The 19,230-nt window shown below is 50.2% G+C and overlaps 1 protein-coding gene across 1 annotated transcript in view; it reads right to left on the bottom strand.

Moving 5' to 3' along the window:
- Positions 1–419: 419 nt before the first annotated feature.
- Positions 420–19,230, bottom strand: part of CASS4 (Cas scaffold protein family member 4) — a 37,956-nt gene continuing 19,145 nt past the window's right edge. The window contains exons 2-7 of the mRNA XM_019458096.2: positions 14,935–15,357; positions 8,758–8,859; positions 7,677–7,757; positions 5,454–6,779; positions 3,909–3,986; positions 420–1,648 (exon numbers count right to left, since the gene is read on the bottom strand). Coding sequence (XP_019313641.2) covers positions 1,238–1,648; positions 3,909–3,986; positions 5,454–6,779; positions 7,677–7,757; positions 8,758–8,859; positions 14,935–15,357 — 2,421 coding nt within the window. The 3' untranslated portion in view covers positions 420–1,237. The remainder of the gene's footprint in view (positions 1,649–3,908; positions 3,987–5,453; positions 6,780–7,676; positions 7,758–8,757; positions 8,860–14,934; positions 15,358–19,230) is intronic.

A 19,230-nucleotide genomic window follows, 5' to 3' on the forward strand; every position in this document is an offset into this window, starting at 1 on the left:
GAAGAGCCTGGATCTGGTGATACTTCGGGTCACTTGCAGCCCGAAATGCAGAAGGCGTTTAGTGGCTGAGGTGTGTGGAGGGGATGCTGTAACCATAGCAACAGGAGCTGAAGTCCCAGCTGCAAGAGCGGAAAAGGAGGTGGTTTGATTCGAGAGGCGCTTCCTGCACCACCTTCAGACCCGTGCCCGGCAGTCGGTGTCCTGTCCACACCATACCTCCTGCCTGCACCACCTCGAGGGACGGCTTTGCCTTTTCCGTGCTAGCCTTGCGCATGAGCACTTGGCCTCTACTGCGTCTCCTTGCACACGTCCGGGAGAAGCATTTGAGTAAGACGAGTCAGTATCGGAGGCTTTGCTTCGGCCCCAGAACCCGGGTGATACGGATCAACGACTCTTCCAAGGAAAGGATTGCTACGAAGGATGTTTTGAGTCACGATTATATTTACGTAACGTTATAAACGGTGACAGATTTGAGACTGTTGAAGCATCAGCCTTTTCTGATTGGGCATGCTGAATTTACCGACACAGAATCTGTGATACACAAAATAAATTAACAAGGAACCCAACAGAACGTGTTATGTTGGAAACAGAACATGCGTCTTTAACTTGATTAAGATAAAACAGCAAATATGTACAGAGTGTAAGAGGCAGATACATAATTTGTACCAAATCTCACAGAATTAAGTCAGTCCGAAATGAAAAACAGAACAGTTGCTAACGGTCGCAATAGGAATTGATCATCTGAAAACAAGTCCCTCCTCCTTGACTTTCACCCTAGCATCTGATACGTTGTATATGTATCTCTCCATCATTTGTCCCTCTCCCCACTGGATTGTAAACTCCCTGAGGTCAAGGGCTCTGATTCACTGCTATACGCCCAGCACCTAGAATCTGACATATAGTACATGCCCAATAAATAAGTGTTGAATGAGTGAATTTAAGACAGGCGTGCATTCAACCAACATAAAATTGGTTTCTACCACGTCACTTGGTACGCCGACCCCACATGCTGTGCTAAAACCTTAGCGAGGTCCTTACTTAATACCTGGCTCTCTATGGGATAAGTCAATGTCCTGGGGTAGCTTGGCCCCTTGGCAATACCGGCTTTGGCCACCGTGGCTGTTTCTGCCCATTGCTGTGGCCCCGGGCTGGCTTTTCGCATAGGACACAGTTGCACGGCTGGGGACTGGCAAGTTGAAGCTAAGAGGTGAACAGGGAGAAGGCGGGGGAAGGAGGCTCATTCCAGCGCACCCCTGAATTGCCGAGTGTGTTGTTCCAGCTTCTGGGCCTCGGCCTGGAGGTGCCCCAGGGCTGCCGGGCTGGGGTACTTGAGCACGGCGTGCTTGGTGGCCAGCGCGAGGTTCTTGAGCAGGCTGCAAAGGTGGCTGCTGCCACAGAGGATCTCATTGCGCATGTCCCTCTCCTGGGTCTCCTGGCACAGCGTATCCACCAGCTTCTGTCCCACCATGATGACCAGCTTGCTCTGCGCGATGAAGATCTCGGGGGGCTGGCTGTTGCTCAGGCTGCTGTTAAATACGCCGATGGCTTTGAACAGTGCCCCGAAATAGAGCCGGCAGTGTTGAGAAAGGTGGAATCTCTTCTCAGGGTTCTGCTGACTCAGAGGCCGGGGGGTGGGGGAACAAGGATGCTGGAAGACGGAGGAAAGTAATCGATCAGAGGCAGATTTGATCGCCAGGCTGTGGGTGTCTCCCTTTTCCTGTTTTGCTCAACGTTCTAGACTTTATATCAGAAAAAGTACAGTTTTGTGTGGGGAGCCCCACCGTGTACCATTTGCCTAACAAATTAATGTAAATGTTTTCAAAGCACGGTTACATATAAAGTATGGTATTTACATATACAATATTATATATTGCACTGTATATATAATCTTACGTGTTAAATACATAAAATCTCATTCAGTATTCTCAACAAACCATTAGAAGCCCGTTCTAAGAGGCAAATGGACAGAGGTGCCTGGGTGGCTCCGTTGGTTAAGTGTCCAACTTCAGCTCAGGTCACGATCTCACTCAGGCCTTGATCCCACGGTTCGTGGGTCTGAGCCCCGCATCGGGCTCTGTGCTGACAGTGTGGAGCCTGCTTGGGATTCTCCCTCTCTCTCTGCCCCTCCCCCTGCTGGCACTGTCTCTGTCTCTCTCAAGAGAAATAAAGAAACTTAAAAAAAGAGAGAAACACATTGACAATGAATAAATCTATAACCTTAAAGAATGCAAGAAAACTCGATGAGATTTAAAAATTTACTCAAAGAACGGAATTTTCAAAAAATCCTTCCTAATTTCAGCATCGGCAATAAACCTGATCCCCCCAAATTTCCGGAAGAAATCCAAATACGCTGACCTATCTGTCCTAATACAATATTTCTCTAACTTGCTAATAAGGTTTCATTTAGAGTTTTCCTTTCATGAGTTTTAGTTTCTGAAATATGGAACCGATGTCTTCCCAAAGCCTAGGCACTATCGAAGATTCTCAGCAAAGGGTGCCTGGGTGGCTCAGTTGGTTAAGAGTCTGACTTCAGCTCGGGTCATGATCTCACGGTTTGTGCGTTCAAGTCCTGCATCAGGCTCTGTGCTGACAGCTCGGAGCCTGGAGCTGCTTCGGATTCTGTGTCTCCCTCTCTCTGTCCCTCCCCTGCTCTCTCTCTCTGTCTCTCTCTCTCAAGAATAAATAAACATTAAAAAAAAATTTTTAGTGGCAACCACTCCAGGGGATCATCAAAAGCCTCTTTGTTAGGTTACAGGTGGGGAGATTGATGCTCCCTGAAGCAAAGGGCTGCCTATGGTCATTCATTTTGTAAAATAAAGATCCAGAGTTCTAGGCGGAGTCAGCTAAGTCTGAATGTCTTAGTCTTTTCATGAAACTGCATGTTCTCTCATCCACCTGTGATCTCAAAGCTCACAGCCTAGAAGAACTCAGCGTTAGGGTCTGACTTCATATGTTGAAACGCCACCCGCTAAGGTGAAGGTAGTAGGAGATGGGCCTTTGGGAGGTAACTAGGATTAGATGAGGTCATTTGGGTGGGGCCCTGGGATGGGATTAGTGCCCTTGTTGGAGCCCTTGTCTCTGCTCTCTGCCACCTGAGGACACAATGAGAAGACAGAGGAGAGCCCTCACCAGGATCTGCCCAAGCTGGCACCCTGATCTCAGACTTTCAGACGAGGGTTCTCGTCCCAATTTGCCCCCGAGATGTCCACATGATCAGACGTCTCTGTCCTTCTCTCTTCCACTCACACCCAGCCCCCAGCCAGGGAGCTGATCTGGTTCCCTGTTCTCCAGGCTCTAGGTACTCAGACAACCTTCACCAGGGATGCCCTGTCTGCTTCCTTCTTCACCTTGACTTGCTTCATCTTTGTCTTTAAAGGAACCCGCTGGTTTTACCTCTATTACCTTAAAGGAAACTTTTCAAATTGGTGACTGGAAAACCACTGTCATATGTCACCGGTAAGAAGGAACCAACAAAAATAAGCACCACGATAACATCTTTGAATGTTTTTGAAAAAGATAGAACATCAAGTGTCACAGAGGCGTTGGTGACACATAAGCCCCAAACCAAAATGGTTTTCCTGTTGTAACCAGAAACATTAAAAGAGAATGTCAAAGGGAATGTGCATCCATGGTATCGAACACCATGTCAGTCCCACCCACGCTAAACCTGCGACGCCCAGAGCTGTCACTCATGGTTCAAGGATCATGCTCCACATTCTGGGGCTCGTTGGACTTGTTCATCTCCGGGGCTCCTTCTACTGCAAATAGGAAGGACCATCCCAAACACCACATCTATTCCCAAGGCGTCGTGGATCACGGCTATCATGCTGACTTGTTCATAGCAGGAGTTATCTCTAGAGATGAAGCACGCGAGGCAGAAAGACGGGCGAGCCGGCCCTGTCACTTACCTGTGCTCCCAGGTTTTTGTTTTCATCCAACCTTTGTTCCAAGATGGGTTTTCCTGTCTCTTCTAGATTAGGCAACTTCTGAAAAATAAAATCCCTTCCGATTACCAACGTGAGTGGTTTCGACACGGTTCAGAGGTGTTTAAGTCTACTTTAAAAGGTGGGCATTTTGGGGTGCCTGGGTGGCTCAGTCAGTAGAGCGTCCGACTTCAGCTCGGGTCGTGATCTCCCTTTGTGGGCTCGAGCCCCGCGTCGGGCTCTGTGCTGACAGCTCCGAGCCTGGAGCCTGCTTCGGATTCTGTCTCCCTCTCTCTCTGCTATCTCCTCCCATCTCCTCTTGTGCTCTGTCTCTCTCTCTCAAAAATAAATAAACATTAAAAAAAAAAAAAAAACTCAAGGGGTGCCTGTGTGGCTCAGTCGGTTGAGCGTCCGACTTCAGCTCAGGTCACGATCTCACGGTCCGTGAGTTCGAGCCCCGTGTCGGGCTCTGGGCTGATGGCTCAGAGCCTGGAACCTGCTTCCGATTCTGTGTCTCCCTCTCTCTCTGCCCCTCCCCTGTTCACGCTCTGTCTCTCTCTGTCTCAAAAATAAATAAACGCTAAAAAAAAATTTAATAAAAAAAAAAAGAACTCAAGCATTTATCTTTTTATTTTTGTGAATAGTTTTGCCCCCTGGTGCCTTTTTTTTTTTCAACAAAGGAAACTTTGCCAGACCCAGGGCTAAATTCTGCCTACCCACATGGCCTGATACAAGGACACATAGTTTAAAAATTATATATGCTTATATTTATGTATTTTATACCTCTTTATATCTATATCTATATTTTTAAAATAGGGAATGAAAAACACCCAGGTTTCTGCCTTCTCTAGAATGTGTTAAGCTGTTACACCAACCACCAGGCATTTTGACAGAATACCACACAAGATTGGGGCTAAAAGGGATCAAGTCGTGTTGACACAGCCCCCAGGTTACCTGCTGTACCCCTTGACATTCGCAATCCTCGAACCAAAGGCTCTTTTTCTATCGTGTCTGAATTCACGCAGCCAAGTATTGCTAACAGTAAATGAAGGCTGGAGGCTGCTAAGAACACACACGATTTGGAAGAGTGTTTACACTTCCTGTTCTGTTTCTAAGAAACACAGAGACAATGACTAAATCTACGACTTTCAAAAATGCAAGGAAACTCGGCGGTGAGCTTAAAAAATGTGCTCAAAGAACAGATTTCAAAAGGGTTTCAAAGGCCTTTGTAACCCTAGTGTTAGAGATAAACCCCAAGATACCACGTTTCCAGAAGACGTCCTATCTGCCTGAATGTTCAAATGCCTATCTTCTTAATAAGATTTCATCTAGAACAGCACTTCCATGAATTTCATCTTCTGGAAAATGGAACCAGTGTCTCTCAGAAATTATCGAAAGATTATCATCATTCGATATTCAGTTATTGAACTGTTTCTAACAATTACTGAAGGATTCTCAGCATCTAACTGATGGGCGACGTCTCCAGATAAAATTTGAAGGGCTCTTTGTGTTATACCACTCGAAACTCACCTGTTCACAGATACTCGTCCCGTTTTTCTTTAGTATTTCAGGGGAGTGCTCCCTCTCCTTCTGTTTATCAAAAGGAGCACTTCTTTGGTACAATTCCATTTCTCTTCGGGGAAGCTGGATGCATTCGGCAAACTTAAATTGTGCGTCTGGGGTCACTTGCAAGGTGTCTCCCTTTTCACAGTTCTGCTTGAAAAGGAGCTTCCCGTTGGCAATGACCATGGAGGCAAACCTCTTGACGTCTTCCGGAACCATCCGCGCCACCGTGACAAATCTCTCGAGGTCGTCCGGGCTGTTTTGGGCTTCGTCCGTCACGAGGACTTCCAGGGACCAATCGCAGCTATCCAGGCTCTCCTTCGTTCCGAGCAGGATCTGGTAGGAGTTGGAGATCGTCTGTAGCTGGTCCCTAATTCTGGCCTGAAGGTGAGTGTCACTGAGGTTGCAGGCGGGCCCACGGACCGTGCGGGCAAAATCCAGGAAAGCCCTCAAAGATTCCTCCACGTGGTCGGCGGCCCTGCGGATGGCACTGACGTTGGCCTCCAGATAGTCTCTGAACCTCCACCTCCTGCTGACAAAGAGCATCAGGCTTGCGACAGAGCCGGCCACCTTGTGCTGCAGAGACGCTGCTGTCTCTCGGGCCCAGTCCAGGTCCAAGCAGAGCTCCTTCCCTGCCTCCTCCGCGCAGGAGCTGGACGAAGAGTCCGTGGCCGTGGAGGAGCAGGAGACAATGCTGGCTCGGCTGTCGGAGCTGGAAACGGACAGGCTGTCCGGTTCCGGAGACAGCGATGGTGGCCGTCCCGAGAGCCACGAGGAGCCACGGTCCGTGACGTTCTCTGAAGCCCCGTCGGCACCCCCCAGCTCGTGCTGGGCCTGAGGGCCTCTCGGCGTTGCTTTAGGGATGTCATAAATGTTTGGCTTGGTGTTCTGCTGTTCCGCGCGGGGAATCAGAAAGCTGGAAGGAACCTTGTAGCCGACGCCTTCGTCCAAGGGGAACGTGTCCCTCGAGGCCAGAAATTTATACGTAGGAATTTCTGGAAGGCTGAGTTTTTTCTGCATGGGCACATTTTTGTGCAGGTATGGATCGAGGGACCTTGCTCTGCTATTTGGAGGACAGTGGAGGCTGGACATATACTGGGGGGAGCAGCATGTACTGGGGGGAGTGTGGGGCCCCGATCCTTCTGCAAAGCTGCTTAGAGATGCGTTTCTCGTACTAGCTTTTTCTGGAGATACTGGCGTGTCATAAATCCACTCAGATTTCTGAGGGCTCGGTAACGTGTTGTAGCCGCCTTGCCTCAAGGCGATCGCTGACGTCAGGGGAGCACCCTGCCCCTGTGAAGAACCAAACAAAATTGCCCAGCTTAGTAGCGATAAAGAGAGGGTGTGAGCCACTCCTTTGACGAACGTGTGTTAGGCTGAGGGCCTCCTAAATGCCAGGTACTGTGCTTCTTAAAAATCTGATTGTCACTCCCCTACTCCAGCTTCTTCAGCGGCCCCCATTGCTGTTTTTGCTCAAGGCCCTTCACAGTCTGGTTGCACCCACCTTCAGGCCTCCACACCACTCCTGCCACCACCTTCCTTGTGGGTCCAGTCGCCCAGGCTGTTTACTGTCCCCTGAACTCCCTGAGTACTCCCTGAGCCCACTGTATTTCATTTTGCCCAAACCAGCCCTTCTGTTCTAAAAGCCCTCCCCACCCTTTCCTTTCTACCTAACAAACTCCTATGCAACCCTCACGACCCTGTGGGGATGTCCCCTCTTTTGTAAGGCCTTCCCTGATAACCTTGGGTACAGGCATATGCATCTTATACACGGGACAGAATTCAACGATGAACACGGGTTCCAGATTTTCAAATTAAGGCGTCTCTCCAATAAGTAAAAACCTACTTTCACACATCTGTGAGGTATAGAATAATAAGCGTTTAACTGAGATCCACTGGGCTTTTGCTCTGTGGATCTCAGTTTTGCCAAGCACTGTAGTAGGTCCTCTGCAGGAATTTCTCAATTCTCACAATTAGTCCGTCATAAGAAACTGAGGCACGGAGAAGCTAGAGGACTCACCCAAACCACATCGCCCACCCTGTTCCTGAACATCACTGCCATCGGGTTTCCAAATGAAATAAGTTCTGCTGTGAGGCATTTGTATCCCTACTTTGGACCACGCTGATAAAACGTCCCGGAGGAGGCTCACGTTTTCCTAGCAGCAAATCTCTGCGTCTCATCATACTCACACTTGGTTGGCTGGCCAAGGGACCAAGTCCTGCCTTTTGGGGGCTGGCGGGTACATCATATAACTGCTGCTTCTCTGGCTCCTGGGGAGAGACCGAAAAGGATAGCTTGGATTTTTCCCTCCCGATGGACGCACATCGCAGACTCTGCCCACTCCAGTGTTTTTTCCAAATGAAAATGCAAACCACTGAAAACTTAGGGGCTTCCGGTCATGACGCTTGCAAGGCGGAAGCTTACGTGGTTATGTTCTCAACAACGGACCCTGTGCTTTAAAAAGCTCGCCTTCTCGACCGAAGATGGGGGCAAACTAGAGAGAGAACGAAACGCAGTTGGCCTGAGTTAAAAACAGTGGCTCATTTAGTTCTGTAAGTCAGCCTTAGGGTTGACTTTAAAAGGAATCAAGGAAATTGGGACTTCGTGGGGCACCTGGGTGGATGCTGAGGCATCTGACTTTGGCTCAGGTCATGATCTCACGGTTCTTGGGTTCGAGCCCCGTGTCGGGCTCTGTGCTGACAGCTCGGAGCCTGGAGCTGCTTCGGATTCTGTGTCTCCCTCTCTCTCTGCCCCTCCCCTGCTCATGCTCTGTCTCTCTCAAAAATAAATAAACATTAAACAAACAAACAAACAGGGTGGAGAGGGCCGGGGTGAGGGTGAGGTGAGGGAGATGAGTCCTGCATGTGTCTTTATTTAAGACTTCTGTGCCCAAGGCCAGCGCCTCCTTGTCCCACGTGGCCCTGCCTGTGCTCCTGGCACCTGTCACGGCAAAGGGATCAAGTGTATTCGTCCAAGGGCCAGATGTGGGTCACACCTGAACCTGAACCTGAGCAAGAGCCAGACCAGAAGTGGGGGGGTGGGGGGGAGCATCTCGGGAGGCTGAGGCTGGAGGCGACCGGCCTGTCCCAGAGCCCAGGGAGGAGACTTTGTCCCCGAGCCGGTGATCACTGGCCCACCTCGGAACCTGCAGGTGGGAGATGTTCAAAAAGGGGTGTGGGAGAGGCGGCCGGTGCCTGCAGGGATGCGGGGGAGCCATCTGGGTGGCGCGGAGAGCCTCACGTGTGGGGCAGGGCCACGGCTGAGACTCACCTTCAGCACCGGGGGGGCCCGGCTCTGGGTCGGCACGTCATACACCTGGGAAGGCTGAGCAGGCAGCGAGGCCCGAGCGGGTCTGGGAATCGTGAAGAGGGCCTTGGGGAGAAAAAGAAGAGCCGTGGGAAGGAAACGTCACCGTGGTGTCCACAGCTCATGCTCCGTGTCACCCTCACATGGTGAAGGCACCCCCGCAGCGTGGAGGTGTTCTCCCTGCACCCATAATGTGCGGCCCTTTGCTCAGACGGCGGGGGTGGGGGGGACCCAGGACATAAGAGGGGCGGGTCCCGTGGTGGAGGGCAGTCTTCTGCCTGCCCTCAGCCTCAGCAGGGAGCAGCTTAGAATGCAGAGTCCTGGGCCCTGAATCTGGGTCTCCGAGTGCCCCCGGGGAGTCCTGGGCCCTGAATCTGGGTCTCCGAGTGCCCCCGGGGAGTCCTGGGCCCTGAATCTGGGTCTCCGAGTGCCCCTGGGGAGTCCTGGGCCCTGAATCTGGGTCTCCGAGTGCTCCCAGGGAGTGTGGAGATATGCAGCACCAGCCAGCCTCCAGACGATTCTGAGTTCGCTCGGGATCTGAGGCTGTGATTCGAACCCGAGGTTACTAATGTGTTCACCCGATGATGCTGAGGATGTAGCTGTGAGCCAGGCAGGCAGAGAGGCTCTAAGGGTGTAAAGTGAAGGGACTATCGGGGGTGTGGAAGGGGCAGGGGCGGGTCGCGGGACTTGTCGCTCCAGCTGAGGGCTGATGGGGCCGCGGGAGGTGACCAGACCAATGGTGGCCTCAGCCTTGGAGTCACTGGATTGCAGTGAATGTCCACTCTAGACCGGGTACCCGGCTAGCTGCTCCTGGGCGACAGCTTCCAAACCCGGCCAGAGAACCAATCACCTGACAAACTTTAAAATAAAACATTTGCGGGGGCCCCACGTCAGCCCTCTCAAACAAGAGTGTCTCCGGGAGGGGCGCCGGAAGGGGTGATTTTCCAGGGGGGCGGGTGCCGTCTGCCAGGGTCAAGGTCTAAAGGAGGAAATAAAGTATGGACGGAGCCAGGACACAGGCTGGAAAGCGAGACAGGGCCTTGAGGAGAGCAAAAGGTCAAGTCCACAGAGTCTGTCAGAGGCCGACTGCATTTCCCATCTGGCAGCCAGGAACCTGTCACTGCGGGGGGCTTTCCGGATTGGATCGAGTGGATGGTTAGGACCTGAAGGTGTGGAGACCGGGAGGGCAATTCAGGCTGGAAAGGACTAGATCGGGGTCCCTTTGTTCAGGGGGGTGACCCAGCTCTGTGCCCGGCATGAAGTGAGTGCTCGTATTTCCTAATCGACCTGCTTGTTTTGGGCGAAAGAATGTGTACAGCTTGAGACAGTAGGTAGTAGACAGTGGGGCCCCCACTCATCAGGCCGAATAACAGACTCAGATAAAGCAACTGGAAAGCAGACAGGACAAACCTGTCTCCCCCGGACGCACTCAGCTGCCCAGTGTCAAAATAACGTCCTTCTGAGTGATGACTATTTCTTACAGAGAAACCTGGTTCTCTAAAATCCTGGGCTCCCGGGAGCATTATGGCCTGAAGCTCTATCAGCGAGAAGGAAACATCCTACTCCCGTCCGCGAGGCAGGCTGGCTTTTCATCCCCAACACAGAGCTTCAGACGGCGGGTAGCAGGTGTCCCACATCCACCTCAACCTGGCAGTCCCCAAGGAAGGAGCAGCCTGCATCAGCTTTGCAGTCTGGGCCGATGCCGACCCTTGAGACACTGCCCTGTTTTGCTTAGAGCCTATCAAGACAGGCTTTGTTTACGCTAAACCCCACTTTCCCCAACCTCATCACGACGTATGCTACCTTCTTCTGTTTGTGAGATGCCCCGAGGTCCCTATGCGACGTGACCCCTCTCTCTCCGGTGGGCAATGAACCTGACTTTGTCCCTGTCAGTCTCAGGCTGATTGGTTTAGGACGGTGGTTCTCCACCGCAGTCTGGGTTCAATCCCATATCCCACAGGCCTGCCCCATCCAACCCCAGGGACCACGCGTGGTGTGTCCCCAGCCATGCCATCCGCCATCACCTCCACTCTTTCTTCCTCCTGCTCCCACTTATTCTAAAACCCCAAGCTCTCCCCTACCACAGAGCTTTTCCAAATGGACTTCCATTTCCTACTACTCCCTGTGGCCCCAAGCCCCATTTTATTTATGTAGCTGCCTCTGTGGGTCACACATGCCTTGAAGACCACCTGCAGAGGACAAAGGGATTTTCCTGCATGTAGAGTTTCAGGTAGAGGAACCTGGTTCACAAACGCCCGTGTTTCTTGGAAAACATGGGTTCAAGATGGCAATCAATTCAGGAACATGTTTGAGAAATATGGTTTCGAAAGGTTTGGGGGGACAGATGGAAACTCCAGTTTGGGAACTAGTGGGTCTGAGAGTGATCCCACCAGGAAGTTGGACCCTTTTCACTTGAAATGTGAAAGATTCCCCTTTCTGAATTCAAACCAACATCAGATGTGTTTTTTGTATGGTGATTAAAAAAAAAAAAAAGTCGGGCTAGTATATTATATTAAGGAAGTTGGAATAAAAAGTAAAACAAAGCTCAAGATAGTGGTTACCCTGGAGGAAGTGACTCAGAGAAGGTGGGAGGGGGGCTCATGAGGTGCTAGTTTTGTTCTATTTCTTGATATGGATACTAGTGACTAAGAGGTACCCTGAGGATCTGTAGATTAATCTCAACAAAAAGCTAATTGCGGGGGCACCTGGGTGGTTCAGTCCGTGAAGCGTCTGACTTTCGCTCAGGTCACGGTCTCACGGTTTGTGAGTTTGAGCTCCCCATCCGGCTTTTTGCTGTCTGCACGGACCCTGCTTCGGATCCTCGGATCCTCGGTTCCCCTGTGTCTCTGCCCTTCCCCCAATCATTCTTTTCCCTCGCGTGCGCTCTCTCTCAAAAATAAATAAATAAACTAAAAAAATAAAATACAACCTAACTGCAAAGACCAGTGTCAGCCACAGAGTCAGGAAAACGGAGAGCAAGGGTGTTCAAAGTCTAGGGGCAGAGTCAGCCCCACACGGGCACGAGGAAGCTTCAGTCTCTGGTATTCGACACCCTGGGACCCTGGCTGGGCCATTTCACCTCCCTGGAAACTAACGTTCTCATCTGTAAAATGAAGAGTTGTTCCCCAGATCCACAGAGGTCTCTCCCAGCCATAGAGATGTCTGATTCTGACATGTAGGGTCCTGGATCAGTGGACTTGAGAAAGGTGACCTATTTTCACCTTCTTGGTTTTTGACTTTTGGCCAAGCTTCACCTAGGGACAGTTGGCACAGGGACGAGGGGAGTCTGTGAGGTGGGCCACCTGCCAGTTCCCAGCCCGTGGGAAAACAGCTCCCAGCTAGCGGCTGGACCTGCCTAATTCTATAAACCAGTGCTCCACCCAGAATGCATTTCCCCGGCCGCCGCGGAGTCAGGCTAACTCCCAGGTTATTACACGAGCGGCGCAGAGAGGTCTGCCTTTTCCACGGATCAGAAGATTCCCAACTGGTTTTCATCCATTTCTTCTAGCTCCTTCCTTCTCGTAGCAGAAGAGACAGTGGAATTACTTAGAATCACCAGAAGGCACAACTCGAGGAGAACTGAGACACGGCAGGGCCAGACAGGTAAACAGGGTGTTGGGACGTGTCCACTCTCCCAGCACGGCCGTGGCTGCCCCAGAAGCCCGGTGACCCAGCCAGGTGACTCCGGACTGCTGATTCTCCAACTTAAGCAGGAGAAAAAGGCAGGAAAGTTCCCCAGGTGCTTTACTGGGGCCACCTTAAGAAAGCCTGCTCGAGTGGCCAAGGGCCCCGGGTTTCTGAATTCCCCTTTGGTGGCTGTGGTTTCTGTCAACGGCCACAGCCTCACACGAGCGAGGGCTCCAATCACGGACACGCTTCATGGTAAGGACAAGTCTCTGACCCTTTTCTGTTTATCACAGCGCCAGTCTAGAAGTTACGTCCACGGTCATGAGGTGCCATGTTGTCCCCGGTCTCTTCATTCACGTAACAAACGTTGAACTTGGAGGAGCCTGGACTGGCTCGGGCACTCGGGGTACCTGGTCAACAACAGTCATCGCACCTGTTTGTCTTTTACGGGGGGAGGGGGGGGACTCCAATCAAACTTTGCCTTCGGCAAAGGCCACTCGTTCTCGGAGGAACAACACCGTGGCCCTGCTCTGAGTCAGCTGCTCAGACAGCAGCTGAACATGCCAGGCTTCGACGTGGACCAGCTGTTCCAGAGAAAGGGGCTGTCACAGTAGGTTCGAGCAGCGTCCTTCTGGGGTTTGGAGCCAGCGCCCCTGGGTGGCAGCTGTTCCGTGTAAAGGCTGTCTGGTCCTCTGCCTGGCAGCCCGGGGGGTTAGAACATCTGAGCTACTCAAAATATTTTAAGAAACCAACACCTTTCCGTTTGAAGAGGTCATTGGAAGTGGTGTGGAGGAGGCCTGGGTGGTTAGTGGAAACTTCCCAGGGCCCCCAGCACGCACACCAGGGGGAGAGTCCTTCCTGGACACACACTTAGCCAGGACCCCTGCCCAGAGCTCTGGCCAGGTGGGAAGTGTCCTTTGAGCCGAGAGCAAAGCGTACAATGCGGGAAACGCCCACAGTGGCTGAAGACCGTGCAGATGTGTTCTGCACGCCTAGCCCCTCATCAAGGCCTGGGCCTGGGGGGAAACGATACGCTGTTTTTCTCCTTTCTTCTCTAAATTGCTTTCATTCCGGGGCGCCTGGGTGGCTCAGTCGCTTAAGGGTCTGACCTCGGCTCAGGTCATGATCTCATAGTTCGCGGGTTCGAGCCCCGCATCGGGCTCTGTGCTGATGGCTCAGAGCCTGGAGCCTAAGATTCTGTCTCCCTCTCTCTCTCTGCCCCTCCCACTCACACTCTGTCTCTCCCTCTCTCAAAAATAAACATTAAAAAGATTTTTAAATTGCTTTCCTTCTTAAAAAAAGTTTTTATTCTGCATTTACCTAATGCTTCTTTTCCTCTGTTTTTTAAGTGCTATTTTTTAAAATCGCAGTTGTCATACAGGCCATATAAAACACACAAATCCATTTTCTGATCTCTCTGCTCATTGTATATTTACTGAGTACCAACCTATGGGAGTCACGGTCCCAGGTGCTGGGGACACAGGAGTGAATGAAATAAAGGTTCCTGCTGGACGCCTTCTTTCACTTTCTCCTTAACCAATTCCACTTCCAAAGAGGAAGCACTGTTGGTGTGTGTTTTCTTTCTTTCTTTCTTTCTTTCTTTCTTTCTTTCTTTCTTTCTTTCTTTCTTTCTTTTCTCTTTTAAAATATTTTAAATTTATTTTTGAAGGAGAGAGAGACACAGCGTGAGCAGGGGAGGGGCAGAGAGAAAGGGAGACACAGAGTCCAAAGCAGGCCTCAGGCTCTGAGCTGTCAGCACAGAGCCTGATGTGGGGCTCGAACTCACAAACCGTGAGATCATGACCTGAGCTGAAATGGATGCTTAACCACTGAGCCACCCAGGCGCCCCGGTGTGTGGTCTTTCAATGTGTGAGCATGCACACATACATACACACGGGTCGTTTTGGTTTTTGGTTGATTTTTGTTTAAATGGCTCTTTTTTGCCTCCAAGAACGATTCCATCTTTTTTTCGCACAAGCCTAATATGTTGCAGAGGTATGCCAAAACTTATGTAACCAATCTCCCCATCCAATCTCCCCATCGACAAACGTTTAGGCATCTTTGATTCTTCCCTATAACAAAAAATGTTACAATGGTCATGGCCTCCTCATCCAGATATAGCTTTGCCTTCTTGTGTAGTTCTGTAGCAATTCTGGGAGTCAAGTTTCTTGGTTGAAGGGAGTGTAGATGTTAAGCCTGTTGAGTAATTTCTCGCCCCTGAACCCATCCTAGTGCCGGGAAAATCCAAAATACTTTTGTGAGCGGGTGCACTCAACATTTGATTTCCTGTAAAGCATGGATGTCTTGGAGAGCGAGGGAATCACCGGGGTGTCGAGAATATCAGTGCTAACTGAAGTGGGGGCCAAATACAAGTTCACCGGATCACGCCTGGTTTAGGTCCCCACTTTGCACATTTAATCTCCTGAAGGACGCCAAGAACTCAAGGCAGAGGGAAGCCCCTGCCTGAGTTTACACACCCTTTGCCCCACCTGTTTTACTTGGAAACACGCATACCTGTTGCGGAAAGCTTAGGGTCTTTTCACAGATGATTCCGGTTCTGGAGGGCGGGGCAGGGAGTTCGTAGACTTGGGCAGTGGTGGCTGGGGGCCCCTCCACCCAGCTCTTCATGTGCTCGTAGACGGGGCCTGGAGTCGGGGGCTTGAGCAGGGTGGGCACCTGGTAGGTCTCCTTGGAGCTGGTGAGGGCTTCCCCCGGGCCTCTCAGGGAGAGGGGGCAGGGCCTGTCTGCGGGGACCTCAGGGAGCAGTTGGAGGCGGTTGGCAGGGGCCAGACCTTGCCGCCCGTGGAGCAGACACTTCCACCAGCCCTCGCTTTCTGGCACATTCTGTTCTAGAATGGTCAAGATGTCTCCTCTGCAGAAAGCCAGCTCGTAGAAGGAGTCTGGGTGGTTGTCATAGAGTGCTCTGGCCAGGAGGGTCTGGGGGCGGGAGGAGAAAGAATTCATCGTCATTTCTGTGGCCGAAAACCATTCTACCCACACCGCCGGCTGAGAAACACGAGGGCGCATTCGTGGGTTTCCACCACCCCACAGGCTCTCGGCCCTGCTCTCTGCCTGATTTAGTCCTGCCTCCCCTTTGGGGGTCCGGTGAAAGGTCATATCCTCGGGGAAGTCTAACTTGTGGAGTGTCCCAAACGTACTCTCATCGCACTGTTTTAATTCGGGTTTTTGTTGTTGTTTTTTTTAATATATGAAATTTATTGCCAAATTGGTTTCCATACAACACCCAGTGCTCATCCCAACAGGTGCCCTCCTCGATGCCCATCCCCCACTTTCCCCTCCCTCCCACCCCCCATCAACCCTCAGTTTGTTCTCAGTTTTTAAGAGTCTCTTATGCTTTGGCTCTCTCCCACTCTAACCTCTTTTTCCCCCCCCTCCCCTCCCCCATGGTCTTCTGTTAAGTTTCTCAGGATCCACATAAGAGTGAAAACATATGGTATCTGTCTTTCTCTGTATGGCTTATTTCACTTAGCATAACATTCTCCAGTTCCATCCACATTGCTGCAAAAGGCCAGATTTCATTCTTTCTCATTGCCGCGTAGTATTCCATTGTGTATATAAAGCACCACTTCTTTATCCATTCATCAGTTGATGGACATTTAGGGTCCTTCCATAATTCGGCCATTGTTGAGAGTGCTGCTATAAACATTGGGGTACAAGTGCCCCTATGCGTCAGCACTCCTGTATCCCTTGGGTAAATTCCTAGCAGTGCTATTGCTGGGTCATAGGGTAGATCTAGTTTTAATTTTTTGAGGAAACTCCACACTGTCTTCCAGAGTGGCTGCACCAGTTTGCATTCCCACCAACAGCCACTGTTTTAATTCGTGACGGCCATGACCTTTGTGCGTGAGTGCAGCCAACACATAGCTGAGTGGAAATCCTGACCCTGCCACTTCTTAGCTGTGTGCCTTGGAGCAAATTCGCTACTCTCTCTGGGCCTCAGTTTCCTGGTCTGTAAAATGGGACTAATGTTAATATCTCCCGGGGTAGGGGTAAGAATTCAATGGGTTGTTATGTACGCAAAGCTCACTGAACAGTGCCTGGCAGTCAGCTGGCGCTCTGTAGAGGTTGGCGGTTACTGTCCTAGCGATAACAGCGCCCTCTGTCTGGTCCTTATTCTCTTTCTCCTGGATTGGACTGGAAGTTTTGTGACTACCGGGACCATAGCTCACCTATTTGCTGCTCTGTCCCCAGCATCGAGCACACACTCAGGTGCATAGGAGATGCTCGGCAAATGTTCACTGATTGGTGAGTGAGGAAGCAGAGACACAGCGGTTAAGGACCGGTCTATCTGTGGTCACGCAGCCAGGATCAAAACCCAGTCTCCCTAATTCTCAGAACTCATGCTCTTTCTGTTCGCCCCCTGACCCTCAAAGGAAAATCACCTCGTAGCAATGGCAGCAATGGGTAAGCAAACCTCCTTCTTATTTGAACTTTCTGCCGAATTAAATGAAGGCGACTTGTTTCTGTGGGGCTTGATGGAATCACCTGTTCCTATATTAGTGCACACTTAACACAGAGAAATTGGGAAATACAGAGAAGAAAAAAAGAAATCTGTGAAAATTACCCATAATCCCGCCACTCAGAGGTAACTTTTCATACCATTTTAAGTATTTACCCTTCCAGGTGCTTTTTTCTTTCTTCAATTGAATTTAGTTAATTATACTTTTGATGCTTGTTAGCTCCTAGTACATGCAATTTACAAATAAAACAAAGCAAAAATGACCAACGATCCCATTATGTTTGTGAAGAAGTGTGGCCTTTTTTTTTTTTTTTTTTTTTTTGCATAAAGTTTTTCTGTTACAAAAATGGAATTGGATGTCCAACTGCTAAAAAGCATCACCTTAAACACACAGTCAGGTCAGTATGGATTTAGAGAAACACTGTGACACGTGTATGTATCTGAGAAGCAGTAAGTACAATGCAGACAAACAGGCACTGAGAAGTCCCACGTGAAATCTCCTGCGATTGAGATCCAAGGGGATTACAAACAATTTTTGTGCATGGAACTTTCTTCTTACTGCAAAGAAATAAAAATTCATTACAGAGGGGGTATAAAATAGTGATAAGCAAATAGAAGGGAACAGAAATGGCTGCCACAGGTAACCACTGTCACTTCTTTGGTTCCTGACCTGACGTCTTGTGCACATTTGTTCATATATCTGCACCTAGAGTCAGTCGTATTTCCTTTAATTAATTAATTTAGAAAGCACATGACAGAGGGGCAGAGAGAGAAGCAGGGAGAGAGAGAGAGAGAGAGAGAGAGAGAGAGAGAGAGAATTTCAAGTAGGCTCCATACCCAGCCTGGAGTCCAATGTGGGGGGCTTGATCCCACAATTGTGAGATCATAACCTGAGCCAGAATCAAGATTCGGATGCTCAATTGACTGAGTCCTCCAAGCATCGCATGTCAGTTGAATTAAAAAAAATTTTTAGGGGCGCCTGGGTGGCTCAGTTGGTTGAGGGTCCGACTTCGGCTCAGGTCATGATCTCACGGTCTGTGAGTTCGAGCCCCTCGTTGAGCCTCTCTCTCTGCCCCTCCCCCGCTCATGCTCGCTCTCTTTCTCTCTCTCTCTGTCAAAAATAAATAAACATTAAAAAAATTTTTTTTTAATTTTTTTAATGTTTATTTTTGACAGATAGAGACAGAACAGGGGAAGGTCAGAGAGAGAGGGAGACACAGAATCTGAAGCAGGCTCCAGGCTCTGAGCCGTCGGCACAGAGCCTGATGTGGGGCTCGAACCCGCAAACTGTGAAATCATGACCTGAGCCAAAGTCGGATGCTTAGCCAACTGAGCCACCCAGTCCCCCCAAGTCAGTTACATTTTTAAAACTTAACGGGATCGTATGCTACAATCTGTTTTTCCCACTAATAATAGATTATGAACATCTTTGTGTTAATAAATTACTTTCTTCAGTATCTATCTATCTATCTATCTATCTATATTTAATGCTTATTTATATGAGAGAGAGAGAGAAAGAGGGCACAAGCAGGGGAGGGGGACCCAGAATCTGAAGCAGGCTCCAGGCTCTGAGCTGTCAGCACAGACCCTGACGCGGGGCTCGAACCCACATACTGTGAGATCATGACCTGAGCTGAAGCTGGACGCTCAACTGACTGAGCCACCCAGGCGCCCCTGTTCAGTATCCTTCTAAATAGCAGTCCTGTTTTCCCTTGTAAGGACGAATCATGCCTTCCCCTCAGGTTCTGGGACATTTTAGCTAATTCCAGTTTTTAGCTATGACAACGCTAAGATGATCATCTTCGTAGCTAAATATCTGCAACCCTCCTTATTTATTTCCCCAGAGAAATTTCTAGGTGGGAAGTTGGCAGGGCGGTCATTGGGGCTCCTCCTTCCCTCACTGCCCTCAGGCCTGGCTGACCCATTTATACTCCCCCCGACCCCCCCCCCCCCCCCGGTGTGAGACTGCCCATTTCCTCACACCCCATGACCTGCACATGAGCTCTTTGTTCGATGCTGTGTTTGTTTTAAAATCTTTGTCATGGAAACTTGAAATGTTTTTGTAACACATTCTTGGAAATGCCCAGACTACTGAAAACTATAGAATTGGCTACAGCCTTCATGCCCCTGTGAGTGGATAACTTGGGAAGGGGTCACCTCCCCGCTACACTCCACCATTAACTCATTTCATTTAAAATTTATTTTTCAAAGATGTATTGTCTTTGAGAGAGAGAGAGAGCACAAGCAGGGAAGGGGTAGAAAGAGAGGGGGACAGAAGATCTGAAGCGGGTTCTACACTGACAGCAGAGAGCCCAACGAGGGGCTCGAAC

This window comes from Panthera pardus, unplaced genomic scaffold (genome assembly GCF_024362965.1).
Source record: "Panthera pardus isolate Hobbes unplaced genomic scaffold, ASM2436296v1 HiC_scaffold_25, whole genome shotgun sequence".
In the NCBI taxonomy this organism is placed as follows: Eukaryota; Metazoa; Chordata; class Mammalia; order Carnivora; family Felidae; genus Panthera; species Panthera pardus.